The following is a 26,429-nucleotide window of genomic DNA, read 5'->3' on the forward strand; positions in this document are numbered from 1 at the left end:
GTATTGTATTACGAGGCTTCGAAGTGCTTTTTCGGTGTGTAGCGCTCTACTCCTGAGCCCATAAAGGATTAGTGGTGAATTAGTATAGTGAAAATTTGAAAGTAATTTGAGCGGTGGATATGTTATTCAGTTATTTGGATTGAGAAGGATAGTTGAGGGACAGAAGGGGGAAAAAGGTTTGCATTTATATAGCAATTGCTACCCTTGATGGGGCGTTGAGGCACTTTCTCGGCGAATAGCATGCCACTTCAGAACCCATACAGTGCCAGTGGCGAATTAGCATAGTGAGACATGGTTTAGAAAAGGCTTGTCTTGGGGAATCAGAACAGCAAAAAAGTACTATCTAGCAATGTTGGAATTACGAGTACTATGTCAGGACCTGCATAATAGATACAGTGATGGTGTAGGGTGTTGTTTTCATGATGGTTTTTATTGCACTATATGTGATGTATGACAATTGCCTGGCTGGCAAAGTGATTTATGATTAATGTGATTGTGGTCTATGTGTTTTGTATACAATATATGAGATATTTTTATATAACCTAGTATGGAGTCCTTTTGTAGTGTATTTTGTGTGTCACTGGTCTGTGTGTGTGTTGCACAAGCGCTTTACACATTGCCTCTGGGATAAGCCTGACTACTCGTGCCAAGCTACCAAGGTGTTGAGCAGGGGTTATCTTGGGTGTGTAACTCCCTTACGTTCAGTAAAGTGGTGGATTCTTCCTGGCTTATGTGCATACCCTAGCCAACCAGAAACTCCATTTCCAACAGCAGCCAAACTCATCCTCAACCTCCCATGCAGAACTCACATCACCATAACTCAAGTAGCTCCACTGGCTCCGGATACACAAACGAGCTCATTTTAAACCCCTCACACACATTCAAGGCATTACACAATTTTGGCCCCTACCTACATGAACAGTCACAGCGCTTCTTCCACCAACCACACAGAAATCTCCGCTCTGCAGTACTTCTACTCACACATATCCCATGCATACACAGAACCAGATCAGGAGGACATGTGCTCTCTTACATTGCTCCTAAAGCATGGCAAGCCTCCTACTCCACAGTTGAGCCTCCTCCTCTCTTCTTGAATTCCACAAGAAAATAAAGCCCAACTCCAATTGACCAGGCCAGCATAGGCATGGATAGGAACACGCACCTACTTAGCACCAGGATACTCTCGACTGTGACAGTTTGCTTTACAAAAACACAAAACATGCAGTCATGTGAAAGTCATTGTGCATGCACAATTGTACATAGTGTACAATTGCACTGGTAAAAATGGCTTCCGGTTTCTGCAGTTTGCTTTGTTTTTCTCTACAAGGAAATTATAGTCCCCATGAGAAAACACTTCCCCCACGTTCCTATCAGGGTTGATGATGTTCCCTTGTTATTCCATCCTGAATAGGGATTTTAAACTTCTCTTGTATGAGTAAAATGTTCGATAGTTTTTTGGGTGGGAAGGAGTCAAAAAGTGTTTCTGACTTACTAAACTTTCGAAGATGTCTCTCTCCTGGCACGTACACTCACCAATCATAGAGTAATGATTTTACTACTGAATATCAAGGCTATGAATATTGTGAATACAAAAACATTGAGGACAAAATGTCAAAGACCAAAGTATCAAAAGGTAAGGGCGTGTAGAGGAAATATAGGCTCACCATTCCTAACTGCACATCTATGTACCTTGAAGATGTTTATATACAGTCAATGTATATAGATGTGGAGTTAGGTAAAGAAAATCCAAACTTACATTATGATATTTTAGATTTGATGGTTTGTCCTTGAAATTTGTGTACCTCGATATTCTTCCTTTGATATTTAAGGAGCATACCTGGTGTAGGATTTACACACATGTAATATTACATCATAGTTGTACGAAATTGAAGTATTAGTTAGGATGGTGAGTACCCACCACAAATAATAACCACAATCTTTGTCAGGGTGAGCCCTTAAAGCCATTAAATAAATCTGAGCTTAATCTCTTGGTAGCTATGGCACAGAGCAGTAGAATTCAATACCAACTGTGGTCATCTGGTTGCCCTTGACCAGTATCTAGGTGCAAGTTAAGGCTGACCGCGATAGAGCACAGGTCAAATACATAAACCAGGTTTGACCAGGTCAAAAGTTTCTGCATTGAACTTAGTCTCTAAAATGGAAGTTAGAAATCAGATAACAGGTTGACAAGGTCTTGGTGAAGCCGTTGACTTTTAGGAGAGAAAGTTCTAGTGGTAAAAATGTGAACTGCAAAACCTGAGAAGGTCCCTCACCGGCCCAATACGTTTGATTCCTTTGCTCGGGAAAGATTTCTGCCTTCGGACTTAGTCACTTTTTGGGAGATCGGATTCTTTCAGCATGGCACGGCTGTAGGCTGTAGTGGAAGAGGGCTCCACGAGGATGGGCAACTCGACGAGGTTACACTCAATTGGTTTGCTTCTGCAGAAATGCTCTGTCTGAGCAATCTAAATCTTTGACTCAGCAACAATGCGCCTTCATCAGATTGGCGTGGCAGCTTGGCCCTGGAGCTCCAGAGGTCATTTGAGTCCAAATATTTCTAAGTGCCAGGCTTCAGTAAAGTTAGGAGATGCACACTCTAATTCTAGCCCAGGGTCTTGGACCTAGAGGACGGCACTTGGGGGTCAAGACTCACTCCAGAAGAGGCCAGCAGCAGGGTCCATGGCAAGAAAAGTTGGAACTGGTTAGCTGGTCATTTGCAGAAACAGCCTCTTGTCATTTTTATGTGTTCCTGTAGCTTGAAAAGGTGGTCAGTCTTATGACCACTGGAGTCCACTTCATTGTTCATGGTACACGAAGGAGAGCAGGTGCTGTCATTTTCTCAGGGCACAGACAGGAGGTCTAGTCATCTTCTGTTCTTCCACAGGTCAAGAAAGTGTCCTGAGGAGGATAATGAGAAGGCCACATTTGTGCCTGGCACTAGACTTTGGGCCACTCCATAAACCAACAGGGTTTATGGAGTGAAGTTTATGGAGTTCCCAGGGTGTACCTTACCCACTGTTTCACCAATTCCTGTGTGCCCTGCTGCAAACAATCCACACAATGCCTTAATAATATTTAAATGGAAGGGCTAGGCCTGTCAAACAGGCTTACTTTGATGGGTCAAATTTGCAGTTTTAAAACTGCACAGTAAGGTTCCATATTGTAGGCCTGCATACATGTGCACATTGTCACTGCAGTGAATGTCACAATGGGTGCTGCAGTCAACATGTGATATGTAACTTACAGGCCTTAGGCACACGTTTGTACCATCTGCTAGGGACTTACAGGTACGTAAAATATGCCAATCAGGAGTGAGCCAATTGCATCATGTTGAAAGATAGGAGCATTGGCACTTTATACCACTGGTTAGCAGGGTTAAAGTGCACAAAGTTTTACAGCCAGCATGAACAGTCAAGGTTATAATGTGGGAGTACACAAAAATGATGGCAATTTCAGTGCTGGGTCCTCCACTAAGGTGGAGGAGCATCGCCCCACTGCTCGCAGAACAGTGTAAAAAAATAAAATTATAATAACAGAATATATTTCTGTTATTATAAAAAACAAATCTGGCCAGGTTGGGCGGAGCTGGGCTCCCGCGACGTACGGGAGGAGGAGTGGTTGCTGCACACTCCAAAGGGCTCATGACTGCTTGTACGTCCCCCTCAGGCTGCCCCAAGCAGTCATGTGCACTTTGCATGTTCCTCACCAGGCTGCATTAGGTGAGAAACATGCAAACCCTCCCAGGTCCCACCTGAGCGCCGAGCCACGGTGCACAGACCAATCACAACGCTGCATTGTAGCGGTGTGAATGGTCAGGGAAGGGAGCCTGGGAGCTTCCTGGTTTCGAGGGACGACATGATGGAGGAGAGGTGGCTGCGGACTCAGCAAGACTATAAGTACCTTTTTTTATTTAGTAATGTCGCTCCCCGCGCGACCCCCTTCTCCCCGCCTCTCCACGTTCGTTTACTGCCAGCCGCTACAGGGCAATTTTCAACAATAGTGGGGTATATTTTGCATGTCTAATTCCCTTTGCTGGTACAAATTCGGGTTTAGCGAAGACCTAAATTTAAAAAAAGCCATTTGGGCATGTAAATGAGACTTACATGCATAGATGTGTTTGACAATCATACTGATAACAAATATAAAGTCACAACACTGCAAATTCAGACACAAATTCTGAGGGTAAAAGGCAGTCAGGGAAGCAAAAAGAGACACAAGATAATAGTCGAGTGTCTTTTTTTGCAGTTTTATAGAGGGCGAACATGGCCCAAGGGCATTAGACAGATTTGCATGAGCATCAGATTGCATTATACAAGGTCAGATAATTTTTTAGGCATGGGGAGATTAAATGATTTGTCCAGAATTATGAGACGCTGAGCCGACAACAGACTCGAACGTGGTCGCTCAGTTTCAAAGTTGGCAGCTCCGGCAGTTAGGGCACATTTCCCCAATATGATGTATTGGCAAATTCATAATATAGTTTATAATGTTGCAATAGGTCCAACAGCAAATCTTGCACTGGATTTTTTTATGCAGGGGTAAGCATGCATAACACAATTTATCCGCTCATTTTCACAGCAAAAAAAAAAAAAAAGCTTTAATACAGAGGCAGTGAGTTCGGACGCATGTATGAGTGACTCACAGAGACCGCACAACCCTCCCCGTGCCTTCCACTTGAAACTAGTTGCTCAAAATCCTGCAAATCGCACAAGTTAGTTAAGGACAAATTGGCCAATTGAGGCATCTGGGAGAACGTCCAAACCAGGGACTGATTCACAGAAAATGAGCTGGCCGTATTTTCTCCTTTTCTGTCAAGTACTAATCAGTTTGAGCCATAAATAGACTGAAATATCACACTGAGCTGCTTTACCAACAGTTCAGAAATGGTTCTTGAAAATTAAATGCTTGGCATAGGTTTTAATCTGATATTTCTAAGCCACTGTCAACATGTTCGTCAACATGTTCTTTTTTGTTACTCAAGAGTTTTTTTGTTTAGCGTGTTGACTTGTTATTGTACCAGATGTAGATATCATCTATAAGAATCAGGAATAAAGTAAATACACATGCGGCATGTTGTTGTACTGTGGAGGAGGAAGATCTGGGCCCACCTCTATTGACTCCATCCTGATATGGTCCTTGGGCATGATTTACAAAGTTATTTGTTCATCAAGTGTGGCATAGGTTTGGAGATAGCACCATTTACAAAGCTAGAATCATGTCTCCGATTTGCAGAATCAGGAGTTGGAGAATTTTGGCAATGATAATGGTTCATTTGATCAAATTAGCCACTTACGTAGAATTAAAAGTTCGGTTTTTGTGTGTTCATTGTCAGAGTTAGCTGCAAAACTAGGTTAACAAACTGAAATTTTACGTGTCTGAAAAAAGAACCATGCCTTCTCTTCCAAGGACAGGAATACATTTATATTCTAGGGGTGGGCGTAACACTCATAATTCTGTGTAGCACAATTATGCAGAATTACACATAATTACGCAAAATGTATCTCCCACTCAAAAAAATACACAAATAGCCCATTCGGGTAATAGTTCTTATCAAAACTTTAAAACTTTAATTTTGAGTTGATTTCTGGTTGCTCACATTCAAAACATTTGCAAAAAGAACAATTGATGGCCTGAATGTTGAAACAAAGTCAAACATTCACCCCCATTACGGAGATCTGGGCCTAAAACCATCATTGTTTTGCATGCCATGCCGTTCCAGTTCAGACCCAGATGAGGAGTGACACCCAAAACTGGTCCTAGGATACTTGTTTCTTGTCTAAGGAGGACCTGGCTTGGCAGTTCAGGCTGGACTGTTCCCATTTGGAGCAGGGCCAAGACTGATTTCCATATGGCTGAGTCTAAACTGGGTTGGCATCGTGAGCAAAAGAAGTATGGATTTGACCCAGACCTCTTGTCTGGGGGTGAATGTTTGATTTGTTCCATATTCGTCCATCATTTGTGTGTCTTTTGCTTTCTCACCCTAAGTATGCCGGTATGTCCAGATGTGGGTCCCAGGCTCACTGTGCCACTGGATTCAAGCTAGCCTGGCTGATGAGAGTGATACCTTGAAACTGGTCCCAGGATGTTTGTGTTTGGTTCAGGGAGGGCCTGGCTTGGCAGTTCTGGCTGGTCTGTTCCCATGAGGAGCAGGGTCAAGACTGATTTGCATATGGCTGGGTGTAAACTGGGGTGGTATGGTGAGCAAAAGAAGAATGGATTTAACCCAGCTCTCTTGACTGGGGGTGAATGTTTGATTTGTTCTGTATTCTGTCCATCATTTGTGTGACTTTAGCTTTCTTGCCCTAAGTGTGCTGGTTATGTCCCTACATGGGTCCCGGGGTCCCGGGGTCACTGTGCCACTAGATTCAAGCTAGCCTGGCTGATCAAGGGTGATACCCCGAAACAGGTCCCAGGATGCTTGTTTCTGGTCCAGGGAGGACCTGGCTTGACTGTTCCCATGAAGAGCAGGGTCAAAACTGATTTGCATATGGCTGAGTCTAAACTAGGGTGGCATGGTGAGCAAAAGAATGATGGATTTAACCCAGATCTCTTGACTGTGGGTGAATCTATGATTTATTCCTCATTCCATCCATCATTTGTGTGTCTTTCTCATTTCAGGGAGGTAGCATGGTGGACAAGTGCTCAGAATTTAAAGGCCAGGAGACAGCCACAATAAGGAATTGTTTAGGCCAGTTCTTATCATTTATCTAAAGAAAAATACTTTAAGGTCACAGAAAAACTAAACACTACACAGTTCAATAGTTACAATTACAGAGCTGTAATCTCCATTGCAGTTTTCAGTAAGGCGTTATATATCCCTTCTTCTTGTTGGTATTGCAGTTCTAGTGTCTCGGCTGTTGCTGTTCGCGTGCCCGACCTCGAAGTGGTGGCTTCTCTTCTGTTGGTGTTGTGACAATGGCGTTGTGCTGGAACCAGTACCGCTGTATGATGTCAGCATTGCAGGCCTGCACTTCCTTAGTTGTCTTCAAAAGTGGCAGCATCTGCATTCAGGTGCAGACAGATACATGTCCATGAGAATGTGTCAGTTGTGGCCTCTGATTTGATCAAACTTCCCACTTCAGCAGTCATGCAGCTCCTCTTCCTGACATCGACAGTGGCAGCACTAGTCTCTCAGGTTCACAGTGGAATGCCAGATGACATGGTGATGTGGATTTTTGTAAGGTCTTCATGCTATTCACACAGAAACTGCTTTGCGAGCCCCCCCAGCATGGGTCGTTCTAGGATTTGATCTCTGTGGTGCCTTCTCTGGGTGCTTCCCATCCCAGGAATTTGCTAGCCTTCCTTCCTGAACAGTCACCCCTCCTGAAGGGCCAGGCAGACTCCTTCCCTCTCCCAGCAAGCAAGCGGGCTCCTATGCACTGTAGGCAGACCCATCAACTTCTCCAGAAGAAAGTGCACACTTCAGGAGCACACTTCCGCTCTAGTTAGACAGTAGCTATTTGAGTAATTCATTCTTAGGTCTAAAGAACTTGAGAATGGAATGAAGTGGGGTGGTTTGGATACCACTTTTATATACATATTTTCCAGACAGGTGGTGTGGACCGATTATCTAAGGCTTCTGAACTGGTTTGGTTCATTTTCCACTGTCATTTCCTGGCTGTTGCTCAGACACTGCCTTTGTGCAAGGTGATGGTTCTCACAACATGTGCAATAAGGATGGCTCCAAGCTGGGGTATGCAAAACAGGAGTATAAGGAAGTGTGAGATCTTGGAACTGGACTGCCATTAGCCTTTCCAAGGCAGCAGCCAGAGACAGACAAAAGGGCAGGCCCTGCCAAGAAACGTGTCCACCTTGAACAACAGAAACTGCAGTGCCACCCCTCATTGCCACCATCTATTCAGCAGCCTTTTACTAACATGGACCTCAGTGAATTTCTGGGGAAGGATTGTCTCGATTCTTCTTCACTTCAGTGTCTGGGTCTCCACCCTCCAGTCACAGGAATGTACACAATACACTTCCACTGTCTAAGAAAGCTACCCTCATCCTCCATCGCATGCAGTGCTAGACCAGAGGCAACCAAAATCAACCACACATGCCCCAGCAATCAGAATCATAACATTTATTCTACAAAATACATATATACTACACATTCAACATTTTCACTGCGCACACACACATACACACAAACACTCTCTCTTTCTCACTCTCTCTCAACAATTACACAACAGATCAGAGGTCAGCACAAGATTCTGTGAGTTCAGATATTAGCAGAACTTTACGTGAGAAGGGTCAGAAGACTACATCCTTCCTGACACAAAGAAAAAGATCTGGTCACACTAAAGATTCACAAAACATGTTACGATGCTGCAATCACCACTTTATGTGTCTCACCACTGCCACTGAACTATGCCCACTGCTTTGTGTGCCCCACCAGTGACAGAACAGCTTCTTGACCTCTCATTACCAGGGACAGGCCTCTGCTCACATGCTAGAATAGCATGTAATGCCAGTTTCACATGCTGTTGGACACTCAGAGCAGCAGCTCACACCCATTTAATGCGCTGGAGAGACTCCTCAACACACCCACCCATTAACACCAACACACACTCACACACATATCAGTTGGGCAGTAAAAGGGTTAATACTGTAACTATCACATTGTGCTAGAAAACTGAACAGTTTAGAAGTAAACTGGAGAGCTATTCCTTGCGTAATTGCATGCTCACATCCACTGTTGGTTAGTAATGTTTTATGTTATTATCATGTGAGATCAACTGAGATAGACTTGATGGGAAATAATACAATCGATAGAAAAACGTTGCAGCTTCAGTCCGGTTCACAGTGGGCCGCTGTCAACTTCACAAAGAAAATCCACTGACATCTCTATGTATTTTGCATGCTCCAGAGGATGCTGACAGACCATTGCTGTGTGTAATCCAAACCGTCACAAGTGCTAAGTATATGTCTGCCAAAGAAAAGGGTGCAATTAATCCCAAAAATGATGTAATGGTCCTGCTCATACTGGGGTCACGCTGGCCTGGGTTCCTTCCTTGGTATTACAGTGTGAAAAGAACTCTTTAGAACTACTTGGATCTCATGCAGAATTAACTATAAGAGTGTCAAGCTGAGTTGCAGCAGCACTGTCAGGTGAAGGCTCCTTGCTTCTTGTAGGCATGATGTGGCATGATATTTTGGAAATATAAAGGATAGAATTCCAAGATAGCCATTCCTCACTGCTGACTTTACCAAGGCATGCAGCGCAACTCTGTAAGCACTGGCAAAGCTAAAAGCTGATTGACAATAATCTTGAAATGTTATTTTCGATACTTCCCAGATCAGGGCTGCATGCATATTGATGCAATATGGCAGCCATCTTGTAATAGAATAATAATATTATTTAGTAGACTTATTGTTATAACATTTCATGATGGCCAAGCTGCCCAGATGGCAGTCACTGTTAGATTGACTGCCATCTCGGTATCATATAAAATCACAACCTTGGACAGGTTCCCCCAACTATTGGCTTTACCAATGTCTGTGCTGCAGTTCTACAAGCATTGGCAAAGGCAATGAATAAGCATCAGCTAAGCAAGACTGGTTGGCTTTGTAAATGCTTGTTACATTTTGTGAGGGGTGCTGGGAGCTTTAACTGGGTGGTCAGAAGTCCCAGGGGAGCAGAACGGGATCTTTCCCACTGATCCAACCCATCAGGTGGGCTATCTGTGTTCTGTATAAGCCTAATCCTGAGAAGCACACCTCCTTTTGCTCTAGAACCCAGACAACAATCTGAGGAAGATGTGGGAATAATAGTTTCCTCACCGTGCTATTAGCGTGAATATCAGGTCTCTCCATGGCGATCGTGATACAGTTTAAGAAGATGAAGACCAGGACCACATGGTCAAACATTTTGTGGGTGATAACCTTCTGACACATAGTACGAAACCTATGCAGAAAGAAAGAAAAGGGGGAGGAAGAAGAAGGACAGATTAGCAAATGGACACTACCATCCTAGCATGTGACATAAATACAGAGCTCCATCTTCTGTTATTTCTAGCAGTCAGAGCACTTTGAACATAGTGTAAGCCTATGAATGTTCTAAATCAGAGTCTTTCTAATGTACCTGTCAATGGACTACCAAGACATATGCAAGGAATGTGAACTTTCACTTTGTTGGCTTCCCTGACTCAGTCAAACTAACTTTGTTCTTCAGCTTAGATAATTTGCTACTCTTTAGCAACATAAAGGAACATTTAGATCATACAGAGGGTCTCCTGGGGCTGGCTAGTTGGCAGAAGCCATACTTCTGCACACTCGATGGAAGAATGCCCACCTTACTTAAAGTTCACAGCTGGTGCAGAGTTTTTTTCTCTTAGAGAACAAGACAGTGGCCCTGATGAGCAAGACATTTTCTCTCTGATATCCCATGCTTGAGCTTAGTTTGACATGCACGGTAGACCCTTGGAGGAAAAATCTGCGTCAGGAAGGCCAGGCTAAATAGGGCAGACCTACTGATGCATCCAAGGCAGGAGTCCTGAGGCAGGTGGGCCGCCACAATTAACTGGCTGCAGACACCTTAAAGAAAGGCTTCTTAAGGCGGTCAATTACCACTTCCCTAACCTCTAAATTAGACAGGGGTCCACAGGTGTGGTGGACAAAAGCCCCACTGAATAGTTGAGGGCCACAGTCCTGCTAGTTTGCAGTGGGGCTTGAGTTCTACGGAAACCTAAAGGGGACCTAAATTCCTTAGCTTAGTACTGTGGTACTTTCGAGTATGTGTTTTTCCTTTTATGTCATTAAGATCTATGGACGTACTTTATCCAAACAAGTACATTGTGAACCCATTTGCATCTGCTTCCTCTAGAAACTTGTCTATAATTTGTTGCCTATATTTTTATTAAACATTTTTATATATGATCCCATAAACTGGTCTTTTGGTTTAGTGCAGTATTCTTAATTATAAGGACAGCCGCTGTTTGGTAGTGCCTTGGCTGTTGGGGCAGCACCTGTATAGTGTCTCAATAAAGCATGGAAAAAACCGAAATGGAGGAAGGAGGAAGAACACCCAATGCAAGAGCTGCCATCACTTGCTTTGGTCCTATATTTGATGAGGTTGACAATGCACCAGATGGTAATGGGAATCTACTGTTGAGGATTGCTAGAGGTGTTGGGGACACAGATGGTTTGCCAGTCAATGTCTTACCGGTTCTGGGGAGAAAACAAGTAGAGTGACCAGTCCTCATGAGTCTTGCACCATTCTGGCTTGTACGGCTCCAGAATTTTCTGAATCCTAAAACAGAAACTCTGGGGGAGAGAAAAGGCACATGGTGAGATCTATTTCAATAACGACTAAAATGAGTGAACTATATAGTGCTTAGTGCTGCTCGTGCTAAATTTCCATTTGCAGTATTACCCCTTTACAACGCCTAGTGCAGCAAGCACTATATTTGACATCTACAACTACACATGTTATCCCTCAAACGTGAATAGTGATCATAAATAGGAGAGTCTAGTTTGCTCTGACAATGTGAGGAAAAGGGATCTAAGCTTGGGATAAACATGCTGACAGTGGAACTGGACACGCCAATGTGATCATTATTAGGAGTTATTGCACAGACCTGCGGACAATAACAGCTGTTAATCACTCTCTACCCAGTTACGGGCCCAAGCAGAAGTTTAAGATGCATAATAATGGGGTGAGAGGGTAAATAAAAGCTGTGTTTGTCCTGCATGTATGGGCAACAAGACTATTAGCATCTTCCACCCAAAAAGGCAGTGCAGCGGAAGTAGGCGGTTTCTCACATCAGAATCATGGGAGAAAGAAACCATTTTACTTCTCGTGTGCTGCTCCTTCAGCGTCCACCTTTGAAGCTGCTGATTCAATATGGCTGCCTGGGTTCCTTCCCTTGCTTTGCTAAAAGGAATTCTAAGCCTGATTGCCACAGAGACGTAGAAATAAATAAGTCACTTCATTTTTATTTTTTTTCTATTTTCCTCTGGTAGAGGAGGTAGAAGATCCTGGACACCTGGTTCTAAAATGGCAGCAGGAGAAGGAGGCAAAAGATGCACTGCAGTAGAATGAAGTTGTTTTGTTCCCTTAATAATGGATATAGGATGCGTAGGGGATGCGGGGGATTTATCCACCACAGAATTTGGAGCTGGGGGTACACAGGGGACAAGAGTGGGTGGGACAAACAAACCTGATGTTTAAAAAGAGACGGTGATGCAAAAAGAGACGGCGATGCAGTCACTGTTTAAACATCATTCGTCTTTCAGTGCATTAAAATCATGGGGACTGAAAAACAAATGACATTTAAATGGGCTTCTGACTTAACCCCTTTGCCACGGGGGTAATTCCCCCATGGCATGGGGGAGAGGGGGGCCACGGCGCCGCGGTGCTCGTGACAAGCCCAACTCGTCATGAGTCACAGTGGAGCGGTGCTCATGACGAGCTGGGTTCGTCACGGCCCCGCCCTCTAATCAATTCTCCCGCACAGGCGGGGAATCAATCACGCGTGGGCGGGCCGTGGCCGTTATGACGAGCCCAGCTCGTCATGAGCACAGCTCCACTCATGAGCATGGAAGGGGTTAAATTCAGCATAGCTCTTCTGAATCCAAGCTCCTAACGCCAATTGCACTAAAAGAGCATCAGATCCTCTTCCCCACCAACCTCCTGTGCTGCAGGCCGGGGTAATGCAGCTTCAATGACACTGACGATTCTCATCTGATGTGTGTGAGGACTGTAGTACTTCACGGGTCATTTAAATGTCTTTTAAAAGTAGCGGAGGCATTGTTTTTCTTTCAATTGCTTCTTGTGCCCCTTGTGGTCTTGTGCCCTCTTTAGCCCACTTGCAAGGTGCCAATTAAAGACTTGGTGGGGACAGATAAACAAGGATGAATGGCTCCATTGGCATTTCTCTCCCCATTGACAAATACACTGCAGTAGTACCTTGTCACACTCTAAACTACTACAAAGGAGAGGTGATGCAAGTTTCCTTTGAACTATAAATGAGCAAGACAGTAACATCACGTTATGTTGGCATTTCTATAGCACATTCCTCACCCTCGAGAGTCCCAAGGAGCTGTTCCATAAATATTTATGACAAAATATAAATGTCAACAGTGTTTGTTTTTTAAATTAGCGCCTTTAAACCATTCATAAAATAAGGCACTATTTAAACAGAATCTTTAATGAAAAAAGTTATATTCTGTCATCAGGTTCAATAAATGATTTTATGTAATGGTCCAGTCCTGCGTGTCCATCTGCTCATCTCATTCCAGAGAAATGGTTGTCTTTTGTGAAGTGTATTGTGGGTGCTGTGGTCCCTATTGGACTGTGAAGGGCATGCCACATTTTCCATCTTTATCTCTCCCTCCTTTTCCCCACAAATATTTACATCAGAGCAGCAAAACAACATAGTAAGAGCACAACATTAATCATCACTTACAACCTATATGCAACCTTAAGGAGCTAAACTGGTACAAATGAGGTGAACCCATTGCCCATACAGTGTTAGGATTTGTAAAAAATGACAATATAATGAATTCATAAAGTGTCACATTATGCAGCAGAATTTGGTTTTTACTGCTGAATAATTTAGTCAATGCTGTCACATAATTCGGCTCTCCCTGGCATATAACCCCAGTGGCACTGACCATGGGCAATAATTGCATGTAAAATATAACTGCAGACCCCTTAATGAAAAATAAAGCAAGATAAACTAATCTGTGGAAAATGCATTGTTCTAGGAGCAAAGCTCAGTTGGTTAATATTTAGGTGGGCGAAAAAACAACTTAACGGGGCTAGCCAAGTCAGAGTGGAGCCAAACGTCTGGGTTGGCTTTTAGTGCCCATGCACAAGCTGAGTCGTGAAATTATTTGCCATGAAAATCATGCATCAAACATCGATTCAAATATGATAACTTCTCTTCAAAATTCAAAAAACTGTATTTAACAAGTGGAAGCTTTGACATTAATACATCACAGCGATGCACTGAGAAGTATTTATTAAAAGTGATATTTTTTAAACATGAGCTTAGAACCATCACTGTGCTGACAGTTGTCATGTGAATCATTTATGCAGACCCCATTCTTATAAATAGAGCAACATTATAGTCTATTAAATGAAACGCAGTAGGTTTTGTACAGCTGGAACACTGAATTCATGTATTTGAATGTGCTTTCATATGCAATACCGAAGAATAGGTAAATGGGTAAAGTAAAACATTTGCCTAAGATTACACAATTGGGTAAAGTGGGGAAGCCATCATTAATCCAGGTTTTCTGGTTTGACTTTGTACAAATCAGCCTCTAAATTGGTATTTATTTGCCTCTCCTTTTTACCTCAAATGTTAATGTTTTGATTTTTACACCTATTAATGTATGAGGGTATGGTGAGGGTGGCAGGCAGAAGCCACATGAAAGCACGGCTCGCTATGGGCTCAAGGTTCCAACGGACTCCGATATGAGCCAGACTTCAGGCTGAAGCCTGCTTGAACTTTCAGTAGCTCAGGCACCTCTAGGTCAATATGATTACTTCAGATATCTGTATGTACAACCGCTTGGAGAACTGGGAACTAGTGACTTGTGTTTCTATAGAGCTACGTGGTCCCTCCCTAGAAGGGAAAGCACTATAAATATGTAGGACAATTACAAACTGTATTACTGGCTGCACATAGTGTAAGGCAGACTGCCAGAAAATGTGCAGAAACAACCAAGGGGAAATTTACTAACTTTTTTCACCAGTTTTGCACCACAATAAAAGTGACACAAACCCAGGAGAAAGTGTTGTGCTGGAATTTACTTTCCAACACACATCCTGATTTGCATTGGAATGTTACCTAACAGAACGCAAAGTGGAGCTAAGCACTACTGTAAGGGTATGTTCCATGATTGTGCATGGGTATTCCCAAACAACCATCCATGATTTTTAGTGAAAAATCATATTTACCAAAAAAAAGGTAGATAGGACTTTGTACCAAAAATGTACACCTTCTCCAGGCAGGTATCAAAAATGAGTAAAGATTTATTTTCTCTAAACTTTCGAAACTTTACGCATGTACAGCATTTCAGCATACATATAGTTGTAAAAATATTAAACTATTTTAAAGCATATTTTTTGTACAGAAAGGTACCCTTGCACAACAAAAACCTATGCTACACATCGCACATACAAACATGAGCACTAAAGTGCATGGTTGTGCGCATTGGTGCAAGGCAGTCAAATGTGCACCAGCGCAGGGAGAGACAAAACCTGCATGATACCTTAGTAGATATGGTGATGTTTTACTTTCTCCTTTGATGCAGGAAAGAAACTTTTGTTACTGTGCTATGTAGTATCAAAAGTTACAAATTTGCCCCTCAATATTTAAATGCTTACAGTGCCTTCAGAATTATTTTTTTAGTATGACACATTTCGACTATACCTAGTACAAACCTTTCCAGGACTGGTAAGAACCTTAGAGTGCCTTTCAAAGCAGAATAACTCTTTGACACCGGGAGGCTTTAAATTATTCTATGAATGAAACTCTGTACTGGCTCCACAGAAGACATTAGCAGTCAGCTAGGCAGTTGCAGGTAGGCTCCTGGAGATGGTGGAGCTCCTGTTACTCATAACAGGAGGTCCGCCACCTGACCATTTGAATCACTCTGGTAGTCCTGGGTTCAAGGAGCTAGTCCTCTCTATTTCATGCAGTAAGGTAGGCCTCAAGAAGCAGGGCTGTCCTCAAGAGAGCAAGGCAGGGATCAAGCAGCTTGGATGTCCTCTGAGAAACAAGGCAGGCCTAAGCAGCGGGGCAATCCTCTGAGAAACAAGGCAGGCCTCAAGCAGCAGGACAGTCCCTTGGAGTACAAGGCCATCCTTCTGTAGTCTTCCACAGGTCCAGGAGTGTATTGACACATTAGTCTGAAGGTCCAATATTTATTCCAGGTGCCAGTCTTTGAAGTGGGAGAAACGTCAAGACTTACCCCACATCTGGCTCTGGAATTTCCTTCCTCCCTAAACCCAAGCTGTAAGGAGTCAACTGGTGACAGATACTTTAAAAGTCTGCTGAGACAGCCCCTTTGAAATGTAATGAGGCGAGGGAACATCTCCACACCTCCCAACCTGCCAACACCTAACCCCCCCCTTTGCCTCACTGTCTGGAAGGAATACACAAAGGCCAACTGTCAGCTACACCCATTCATGTGACACATGACACAAGCTGCAGGCACCAAATGGTTAGGAGAAGAAAACAACAGCTTTCTAAAAGTGACATTTTCAGAATTGTGACTTCAAATCCAACTTTATCATTAAAGAGGGGTTGAGATTACAATTCTTTAGATGCCAAACTCAACCTTCCTACCTGTTCCCAATTGAAGGTTATCACTTATGAAGTGTAATAAGGTACCCCAATGTTATGCTATGAGAGAGACTGGCCTTGCAGTAGTGAAAAATGAATTTAAGAGTTTTCCACTACCAGGACATGTAAACCTTAAAGGGACATGGTCTACTTTTTAAAATACACTGCACCCTGTCCTATGGACTGTTTAAGTCCTCCCTCTGGGGTTTCTTATATGTATGAAAAATGAAGGTTTAGGCTTGGCAAAAGGTTTATTTTGCAGGTTGAAATGGCAGTTCAAAACTGCACTACAGGCTGCAGTGGCAGGCGTGAGACATGTTTAATGGGCTGGTTCAACGGGTGGCACAATAAGTGTTACAGGTCCACTAAATAGCATTTTAATTAACAGGCCCTGGGGACATGTAGTGCCACTTTACTAGGGACTTACAAGTCAATTTAATGTGTCAATTGGATGTAAACAAATGTTATCCTGTTTAAAGTAGAGAGCACAAGCACTTTACCACTCGTCAGCAGTGATAACATGCACAATGTCCTAAAAGCCAATAAAAACGGGTTTGGAAAACAAGAGGGGAGAAGGTAAAAGGTTTAGGGGCCAAGCACAATAGGAACAGTTTTTATTGTTGGTGTCTCATTGCCTAAGATACTCCTAAATTCCAATTCAATAAGCCTTTATACAACTAACTCTGCAAGAGTAGCAACAGTGGGCAGTCAAGGTTTAGTCGAGGTAAAAGAGGAATGGTGACTTCCCTACAGCATGATACATTTATCACACCCAATAAAATCCAATGAATGATTACAGCTTTAGCTTTCAAAAAGACTAAGGGGTTATTGTCAAGAATGGTGGTATAAACTGAACACTCAAAAATGGGCACAGAGACACACACAAGACATCATTGCTCCATACCAAGAAAACTGTCTCTGTGCAACCCTCACCTCCATTAACAATATTATCAAGTAAGTTTAAGTACTCCTTCAGGGCCAGAACTTGCAGACATGGTTTGAAAAAGAAATTCCAACAGAGAGAGCCGTTTTAAGTAGGTTGACAAGCTACAACATATTATCTTAGTTATTCCAGTATCTTCTTTGATGCAGAGAGAAACTTCATTGGTCCCCACCAACTGAAAAATTGGATAAGGTTGATTATGTCCAAAAAAAAAGACCGAAACGTGCCGTATGCAACATATATAAAGAGACTATGGAATCAGCTGACATATAGATAATAGCAAAATAATTTGTCCTCCACGCTGAACGGTGAAAAAAATATTTGTTTTTTCAAACAAAAGTTCTGGATATTATTATAACTGCCTGCAGCAAGAAGAATGGTTTCTGATTAGTGCAGTTGCATGAATGTTGCTGAGAAAATGTTGTTTATTCTTCCCTTTTTCTCTCTAATCCTTGTTTGCTTAGTGACTGAAGATGCAAGGTTCATGATTTTTCATATATTTTCAAATTACTTTCCAGAATGTAATTAACAATAAAGCAGAATTACAGACTGTGACATTGTCACTTCCTTTGTTGCTATTTCAGTTCAGAACTGTGTGACTGTATACATTTATCGAAGCCTTCAGCACCCACATGATGGGCACATTCTATATGGTCAATGAACAGTCCACAAGGCTGTTCTTGTCCCACCCAGACATTTAGTGGCTTCTACACTCGTTCTCCTTATTCTTTCTGTGAATGCCAACTCCAGCTCCCCGCATACTCCCTATTTTCCTCAGGGCTTGCCAGGCGGGGACAGCACAGAATACTCCTTTAGAGGGCTTGTAGCTGTAGTCTTCAAAGAGAGAATTCTAATTGGCTGGCCAGCTCCCAACGTTTCATCCAGGGTGCTATTTGCCATTACTCTTTTTACTCGTGTGCACACCTCCGCCTTACAGGGGATAAACATGCCATAACGTGTATCTGTAATGCGAATGTTTACCCAAGGGTATCTTGGCAGTGAATAACAGATGTTTATTGTTACCGAAGGATACTCATTTTATCGACCTCAGAAGGATGAAAGGATAAGTAGACTCTCCAGGGATTTGAACCTGTGACCATCAGGTGGGACACAGATTCCTACAGTGGATGCATTTGTCCACTAAGCCACCAGACCCAGACATGGAAAGGCCCCCAAAATGTAACAACAAGAATACAAAATCTACATTAGGAAACCGGGCCGCATTTGATTAATAACTTTTAAATAAGCATTTAGAGCGCTCATACCAGTATTCAGTGCTTGCTTTATTAAGAGAAGATGCATACATTTTTTATATGCATTGGAACCGTGCTGGTGGCTAGCTGTTGCCGTTCGTCGATACATTGGTATAACTAAATGTATTTATATTAATTCACTGATTTACCAGATGTCCTTCTCAATCAATATAATCTGTGCAAATTTCATTCGGTCTTTCTGGCTTGTGATATTATTGGTGAAATATTATTTCACCTTGCGGGTGATAAACACTGCCAATTAAGCCAAATATAAGCATCAAACTTAATTGAGTTGATTACAGATATTAACTTATACGACACAATTCGGATCACAACAATAGTGGCTTATGTTTCTTCTCATATCTTGTTGGAATCACGCACTCTAAATGGACTTGGCTTAGGTTTGAAGAGCCATGGGACCCACCTCACAAAATCTCACATTTTCTACATTCTTCATTTTCTTTAGTCATAGTGAATATGGCTACTAGTGTGACTTGAAAATAGTTCTGTTTAGGACAGCAAAGACCTTTTTTTCTGAAATGTCATTCACATCTTTGGCAAAGTATTTCCCAGTTGAACAGGGTTTCTCTTTTGCCTCAGGGCTCATGAGTTGTGGTTCTCTCCCCCTTCTCAAACCAATACATGTATTCGTCATTCCCCTGGTCCCAAACATTGTCAGTTTAGTCTGTCGTTCATTCTGTCCTACCTGCCAGCAGGGGGACGCCATTGTTTTCAGTGATCGCCAAAGTAATAGCCATTGTTAATCTGCCTTTCTTTAATTAGAATGGCTTTCAGTCCGGTCCCTTCTTTAAGAAACTGGAACGTCTCGACCAATTCGCGTCGTGAAGAAGGGAGTGTGTGGACACCTCCATCATTAAGCAAACACTGTCTCGGGGCCTCCGGTGATTGGTGCAGGGCTGGTCGGCTCCGCGTGACCTGCTCCACCTTCGGTCTCTCTTCAAGTGACAAGGGTTCCACAAACTCAGAAGTTTCAAACTAGACCTTCTATTGTGACATCACTGGCTCTGACCTCACAGGCTGAAGTCACATGACCAGTGCATCTCCATGGATACACACTGACTCAGATACAAACTGGATGAATGTTATTTTCCTGGGCACAAGCACAGTGAAACTACATACAATTAATAATTATAACATATAAGGTAGAGCCCCTTTCAGCAGAGGTTCTCCCCCACACTTCCTGAAACTCCCTTTTTGTGCATGACACTGTGAAAATGTCTCAATCGCTGCTTAGAGTCCAACGGGAATGTTCAGAAAGTCCATAGTGATGTCAGTTTCAATACACCACACTTTACTGACGACTTTTTTTTTCAGTTCTTGTCTAATATCTGTAGGTCGCAGGGAAATCACTACCTTTCAGGCCCCAAAAGTTTTTTTTTTCGTTTTTTGAAAGATTATTTTTTCTTTTATTTATTTCTATTTTAAACTACCGTTATTATCAGTGTAGCAGACCTCTGCCATCATTTTCACATTTTGTCAATTTTTTAAAATCAGGTTTTTGGCAGACTGCCATTTGTCACTTTAAAATGATCAACAATAAATAATGCGACCCTGTTTTATCACAACCACTACTTTCATGGACAGTAATGGACCAAGAGATACCAGAACGTTCAATGAAGCCACAATAAGAACTTTAAGAACCACTAAGTAAGAGTTTTAGCCTTATTCTGACCACTCTCACTTTTCCCAACAATTATGCTAGCTGTACATATGTATCTGCTTTTCTATGGATAAAGTTGTAGACGCTCATTTTGTTTTTACTGAGGTTACGCCCTTACATATGTGTTTTGAACTAGATATCAGTGCATTAGAGAGCATCTTACTATCTCTGTAACCTGCATCACTAGAAATACTTTCTGTTTCAAATGAATCGATGCTTGAATCTAAATTAGCCTTTCATTTGAAATTTTAGCACAGCATCCAGAGGTGGGAGAATATACCGGTATGTCAATGTGAACACTTTTTATTCAATGCATGCGGCTGTGCCCTTTCTTTAGACAAGCAGTTTAATGGTTGTCCGCTAGTCCTACTCCTTCATTTTCAGATCTGCCTAGTTTTTCAGCAAAAGCATGCTGGACTTTGTAGTTTCTGGTGCAACTTGCGTAATTCAGTGTAGCGTAAATACTTGGAAATACCTGAGAATTCGAGACGACGCATAATTAACGAAGAAGAGTAATTCTGCGTTTAGCGCTATTACTTGACACAAAAATTACCCCTCGCATCTAAAATGGGCGCAAGAATGCATTTTGTGCTTAGAAATAGCGCTTAACGCAACAGAACACAAATAGCATACGCAAGTAGCCACTTGTGTTGGCCAAACGTGCTCGAGTTAGGATTTTACCCCAACTGACTCGCGTCAAATTAGCGTTATTCAAAATGGGCGCTAAAATGCATTTTGCACTAAGAAACAGCACTAAATGGAGTAGAACATGAATTTCCCGCATCAGGACCGCTCGCTAAATGTGCTCTTGCAGTAGCATCTCCCCCCCCCCCCCCCCTCCTCCCATCTACTCATAAATACGCAAGCAGGTGAAATTGTGTAATTATTAGTAATTCCGAGTCAAAGAGTAGTGCGGAATTACTGAAATTACTCCGATTACGCCGGAGTGATTGAAATTCCGAGCAGGCCTCGTAGGTTCACATTTTCCCTTGAAGTACAGGTCTACATGCCTTGGCATGTTTACTGCTATTGGATAAAAACAGGAATGGTTGAATATCACCCGATGACATGGGATCAGTAGACAGATGCGCAATCTGAAGTCTACCTCCTTTTGGTCTTGGGATATTAACTGCCCACACTGTTGGGTATGGAGAGTTTTGGAAGGGTAATTGCATGCACGCATTTCTGTACTGAGAGAAACATCGATAGCCATTAGCTGCGAGCAGCTGAAGGCTTTTAAAAGACCTCTGGAAATCCTGAAGCCAATGTATTGATTGACTTTCATGACTTTTTCTTCTCCCCAATGGGACACTTAGTGATGCTATGATATACTTCAGAACTGAGTTAATTAGAACGTCATGCTTTACACTGAGGGCTTTTTGACAGATTCTTCAATAAAACGTTCCAACCAGACATGCCACTTTAAAACCTATCTTTTGCCTACGCTTTCTGTGGCAGAAAAGATGTCAAATATTTATATACGCATGCATGTGTGCTGACGCATGCATGTACTCACACACACAACACCCAGGAGACCTGCCCTCGTGCCGAGCCATCCGTTTACACTTCGGGATACTTGGGCCATATTCAGTGCTTAATTTGTAAAAACATATATATATATTTTGGGACAGGCGTCCACAATGTGTTTACACTGTAAATAGTTGGGGCCGCAAAACATGTTTTAGCCGACAACACTGTGTAACGATGGCATTGTAGGTCTAACTCAAAATTGTTAGATTATACCCACTGGGGTCAGATTTTTATACTGCTAATTTTGCACATCCTTTGCTTGTTTTGCACATGTAGGAAAGCAATAATAATTTTTTAAGAAACAATTTGAATGTTTTTTTTATAAAAACAAGTCTTTCCGTGTTGTTTTATATTTGGTTATATTCTAGAAACATTTTTATACATGAAATTTGTTTTATTAGTATTTTAACCAATTAATGTATGTGCTATTACTATGCTGCCCTTTAGTATTATTGTTGGTGACCAAGATTAAGTAACTTTTCTATGTCTATTTATGCAGAGTTTGTACTAGCCAATTGTGTCATATGTTTAATCAGCACTTAGCACTTTAAAAAGCGGGATCGCAACTCCCATGGCGTCATGTGATCAAGGCCTCTGGTAGGCTGAAACGCGTCATGCAGGCATTGCTGTGAACGGAATAAAATAATTCACTCACTTGCAACTTGGGTCGGTTCTCGTCTGTTCCTGCTTTCCCTCGAGATCGCCGATGTGCAGGAGTGCTCCAGGCGAAATCCCCGTCATTTACTTTACCGGGATTGCTTCTCCGGTACTTCAACCGACCCCTCCTTTGAAATTGGGCTAAGCGGAAGGAAGCAGTCCTTTCGGTGTTTCGGAAGTCCCTCTGTTCCTGTCTGGACCAACCGCGATAGCCCCCGGACTACGTGCACCATTCCAGGATTCGGCAGCGAAGACCGGCGCTGAGAGTCGGACGACTCGGGAGGCTCCAAGGTATGCGCTGCTGTGGGGAGGTGCTACATACTGTACGGAAAAGGAGTGCAATTTGGTTTTCGGACAACAGGATTATCCCATTGTTTGTCCCTTGACTTTGTGAGTCCACATTAGTGGTTTAATTTAAATAGCGCTATGTCTGCTGATGCCATGAGGAGCAGGGAGGAGGCGGCTATTGACCTGTTTGATGATTCACCGGCCGGTAAATCGTCGACGACCACACAAGCAGTTAGTACATCCAATGGGACGCCAAACCCACGTGATCTTTTTAAAAGTTTGGAGAAGCTAATGAAAGCTGAGCAGTCCAAATGGTGGGAGCATCGCTCCTTGAGCCGCTATCTTGAGGTGGGACGTATACCCCGTGGGCTTAGAATCATGCTGGCTCCCAGTTACGAGCAACCGGACCCTAACATGCTCAATGAATGGGCCGAATGTAATCTGGAATCATCACGCAAACTGGTAACCATTTTAGTGAAATACGCGGAAAGTGATCGCGCAGCGCTGCAAATCAGAATCGATGAGGTGAATAAAGAAATTCAGGCATTGGTAACTTCGGTCGACTGCACTAAACTTAGGGAAGATATGATCATGCGTCTCCGCAAAGAGGAGGAAATTATAAAAAAGCGCAAGGCATTCAAATTTCAGCGCAACAAGATTGATTATCAGCAGGGTCGCATTTTTACCTTCGCAAGGAAATTTGACGCCATTAAAGCCTCTAAAGCACCAGCAGCGCAGTTTTCCTCCGCTATGACTCCGAATGCTACACTAACACCTCTACTAGCATCTTCGGTTTCTGACCTTAGTTCCATACCTGATAGTGATTCTGATACGGAGCGTAATAGGAATGCGGCGCAATTGGGGTTTACCCGGTTCTCTCTGGCACAAGAGGTGGACTGTTTGCGGCAAGACCGACGCGAAACCCTGAGGCCGAGGAGGCAAAATCCCAGCAGCGTAAAAGACACAACCAAAAGCGCAGATTACGCCGACAAGCAGGCCTCAAACGCCAAGCCAAAAAGGAAAAACAACAAAAGATGGAACAAGTAACCAATGTGTTGCATGATGTTATAGAGTCCTCGGGATCATCATCAGTTCTAAATCTCACCAGCACTCAGTTAAGTCCAGCTGAGACTAACATCTTACATCTTGGTCTCTCGTTCAGTCCGGCTAGCAACTTTAACTACTCTAAAACACGGATTGATCTGTACAAATTTATCCGCAAGTTAAAGCTGCAGAAACATTTTTTGCTCAATCCCAATACTTTGAGATCTATTCCTATACCTGTGGTGGGCATGCAACAAGGATTGTGTGCTAATGATCTGGATCTAATGCAAGACCTTCAGCAACTACACAATGAAGGCTCCAGTTCTGATTTCACAGAAGAACATTTAGCTTTGAATATGCCTGGCCACACTAAATTCAAACCCAAATCTACCTTCACCCCTTTAATGCTGCATGATAACATCGACATCTTTCACGAACTATCCATCTCAGGGATTAAAAAACTGTATTCATCTACCCTGCGTGAAAAATTCAAACACACAGCACAGAACAGTTGCTACTTTCAACTTGTCAGCAAACTACAGGCCAATAACAACATCATTGTGCGTCAATCAGACAAGGGTGGTAACGTAGTGCTATGGCCTAGGGATCTTCACATGGAGGAAGCCTACAAGCAGCTTAATGATTCCCAATGCTACAGACGTTGTGATGCAGCCTCAGTGAAGGCAGCACGGACTGAATTTTACTCCCATCTCGTTGCCTGGAGAAGTACAGGATTACTCAGTCAAGATGAACTTAAATTCCTCAAAAATGACTTTCCAGTAACTCCTGTTATTTATTTTATTCCTAAAATTCATAAGAACATTGAGAAGCCTCTAGGTAGGCCAATCATATCGGCACGTAGTGGGTTATGTGAGAATGCCTCTATATATATTGATGCCTTTTTACAGGAGCATGTTAAGGCTTTGCCATCTTATGTGCAAGACACGGGTGATTTCTTAAGGAAAATAGCTGGGTTGATTTGGGACCCCTCATTTTGGCTGATAACGCTTGATGTAACATCTCTTTATACCAGCATCCATCACTCTGATGGTGTAAAAGCAGTCAAACACTATCTGGGCACTAGACCCATGCACATGTCTAACCATAACAAAATGCTGTTAGCTATGATTTCCTTTTGTCTGCACAATAACTTCTTCATGTTTGGCAACCAGTACTTCCAGCAGGTCAGGGGTGTTGCCATGGGGGCCTGTTTTTCTCCCAGCTATGCCTGTCTTCACATGGGCTGCTGGGAGGAGCAGGTCCTCTATGGCCAGCATCATGACATACTTTCAAAACATGTAATTCATTGGTATCGTTATATAGACGATATTTTTATGATTTGGCAAGGTACAAAACAACAGGCCCTTGACTTCATTGAGGTGATCAATTGCAATACATTAAATCTCAGTTTCACCTCTGACATTAGTCAAGATAAAGTGTTCTTTTTAGATGTAGAAATCTTTATTGACTATGGCAATCTCATGACACGCCTTTTTAGGAAACCCACCGCTGGCAACACCGTGCTCCATGCCACAAGCCATCATCCAGTGCACCTTATTCGCAGCATTCCCTATGGGGAGATGCTGCGCATTAGGCGTATTTGTAGCATGGAGTCAGATTGCCTCATAGCACAGGAAATGAGCAAATTGAGATTTTTAGCCAGGGGTTATTCTACCTCTACAATTGATAGTGCTATTCGCAAGGCTAATTGTTTGTCTAGAGATGAGGTCCTGATCAACAAAGCATCAATAGCTACATCGGTCCATACCAAAGAGCCAGTCAGGTTGATCTTGACGTACAATCGTCAATACCAAGCGCTCAGAAAAATCTTGAAGAAAAATTGGAGCTTGGTTTGCAATGACCCTGTCATTGGGGATCTAGTGGCAGTGAGTCCGGAAATTACGTTCAGGAAAGCTCGCTCGATGAGCGACGCTTTGGTCAAGTCAAGTCCTGAGATAGGCTCTAATACAACTTGGTTGCAGTCAAGTAAGGGCTTTAAGAGATGTCCTAGCTGCAAAGCGTGTAGACACGGTGTAAGTAGGACGCAGTTTTCTATTCCGTTCTGTGACATCCCTCGGTCCATCACGAAATCACTTACCTGCAAGACCGATTTTGCTGTGTATGTGCTGGAGTGTCCATGTGGCCTGCAATATGTTGGTAGCACCAAGTTGCAGGTCCACAAACGGATACTCCAGCATATACGGGCAATTAATGGAAGTGATGCTTCCTATCCGGTTGCACGTCATTTTAAAGAAATACATGACAACAAAAGCGAACTTTTAAAGTTCTTTGTCATTGATGCAGTGCTCCCCTTGAGACGTGGAGGGAATAGAGAAGCACTGTTGCGTGCTCTTGAAACGAGATACATCTTAGAATTGGATACTAAGACGCCACAGGGCCTTAACTCTAGTGAAGATTTCTACACTTGCCTCTAGTTGGGTCTATTATTAGACTTCCCATATGTTTATCTGCAATGTGTGTTGGTCACACCTCCTTCACCAATTATTGGTTTTAAACAATTTTCATGACACATTTCTGACTAGTTTTGCACTATGCATGTATTAACTGTACGATTTCTCTGCACTTAGACATATCTTGACAGTTGTCTAAATATGGACTGACAGTCCAGCACCAACAGGGCAACACTTATAGGCACCATACAGTAACCCCCTTTTTCATTTTGGGACAGGCGTCCACAATGTGTTTACACTGTAAATAGTTGGGGCCGCAAAACA

At 42.7% G+C, this 26,429-nt stretch overlaps 1 protein-coding gene across 1 annotated transcript in view; it reads right to left on the reverse strand.

The window, feature by feature from the left end:
* Window positions 1-26,429, reverse strand: part of CACNA1H (calcium voltage-gated channel subunit alpha1 H) — a 1,553,446-nt gene that overhangs the window by 296,086 nt on the left and 1,230,931 nt on the right. Inside the window, exons 18-19 of the mRNA XM_085629001.1 lie at window positions 11,162-11,262; window positions 9,781-9,904 (exon numbers count right to left, since the gene is read on the reverse strand). Coding sequence (XP_085485127.1) covers window positions 9,781-9,904; window positions 11,162-11,262 — 225 coding nt within the window. The remainder of the gene's footprint in view (window positions 1-9,780; window positions 9,905-11,161; window positions 11,263-26,429) is intronic.

This window comes from Triturus cristatus, chromosome 10 (genome assembly GCF_964204655.1).
Source record: "Triturus cristatus chromosome 10, aTriCri1.1, whole genome shotgun sequence".
NCBI lineage: Eukaryota > Metazoa > Chordata > Amphibia > Caudata > Salamandridae > Triturus > Triturus cristatus.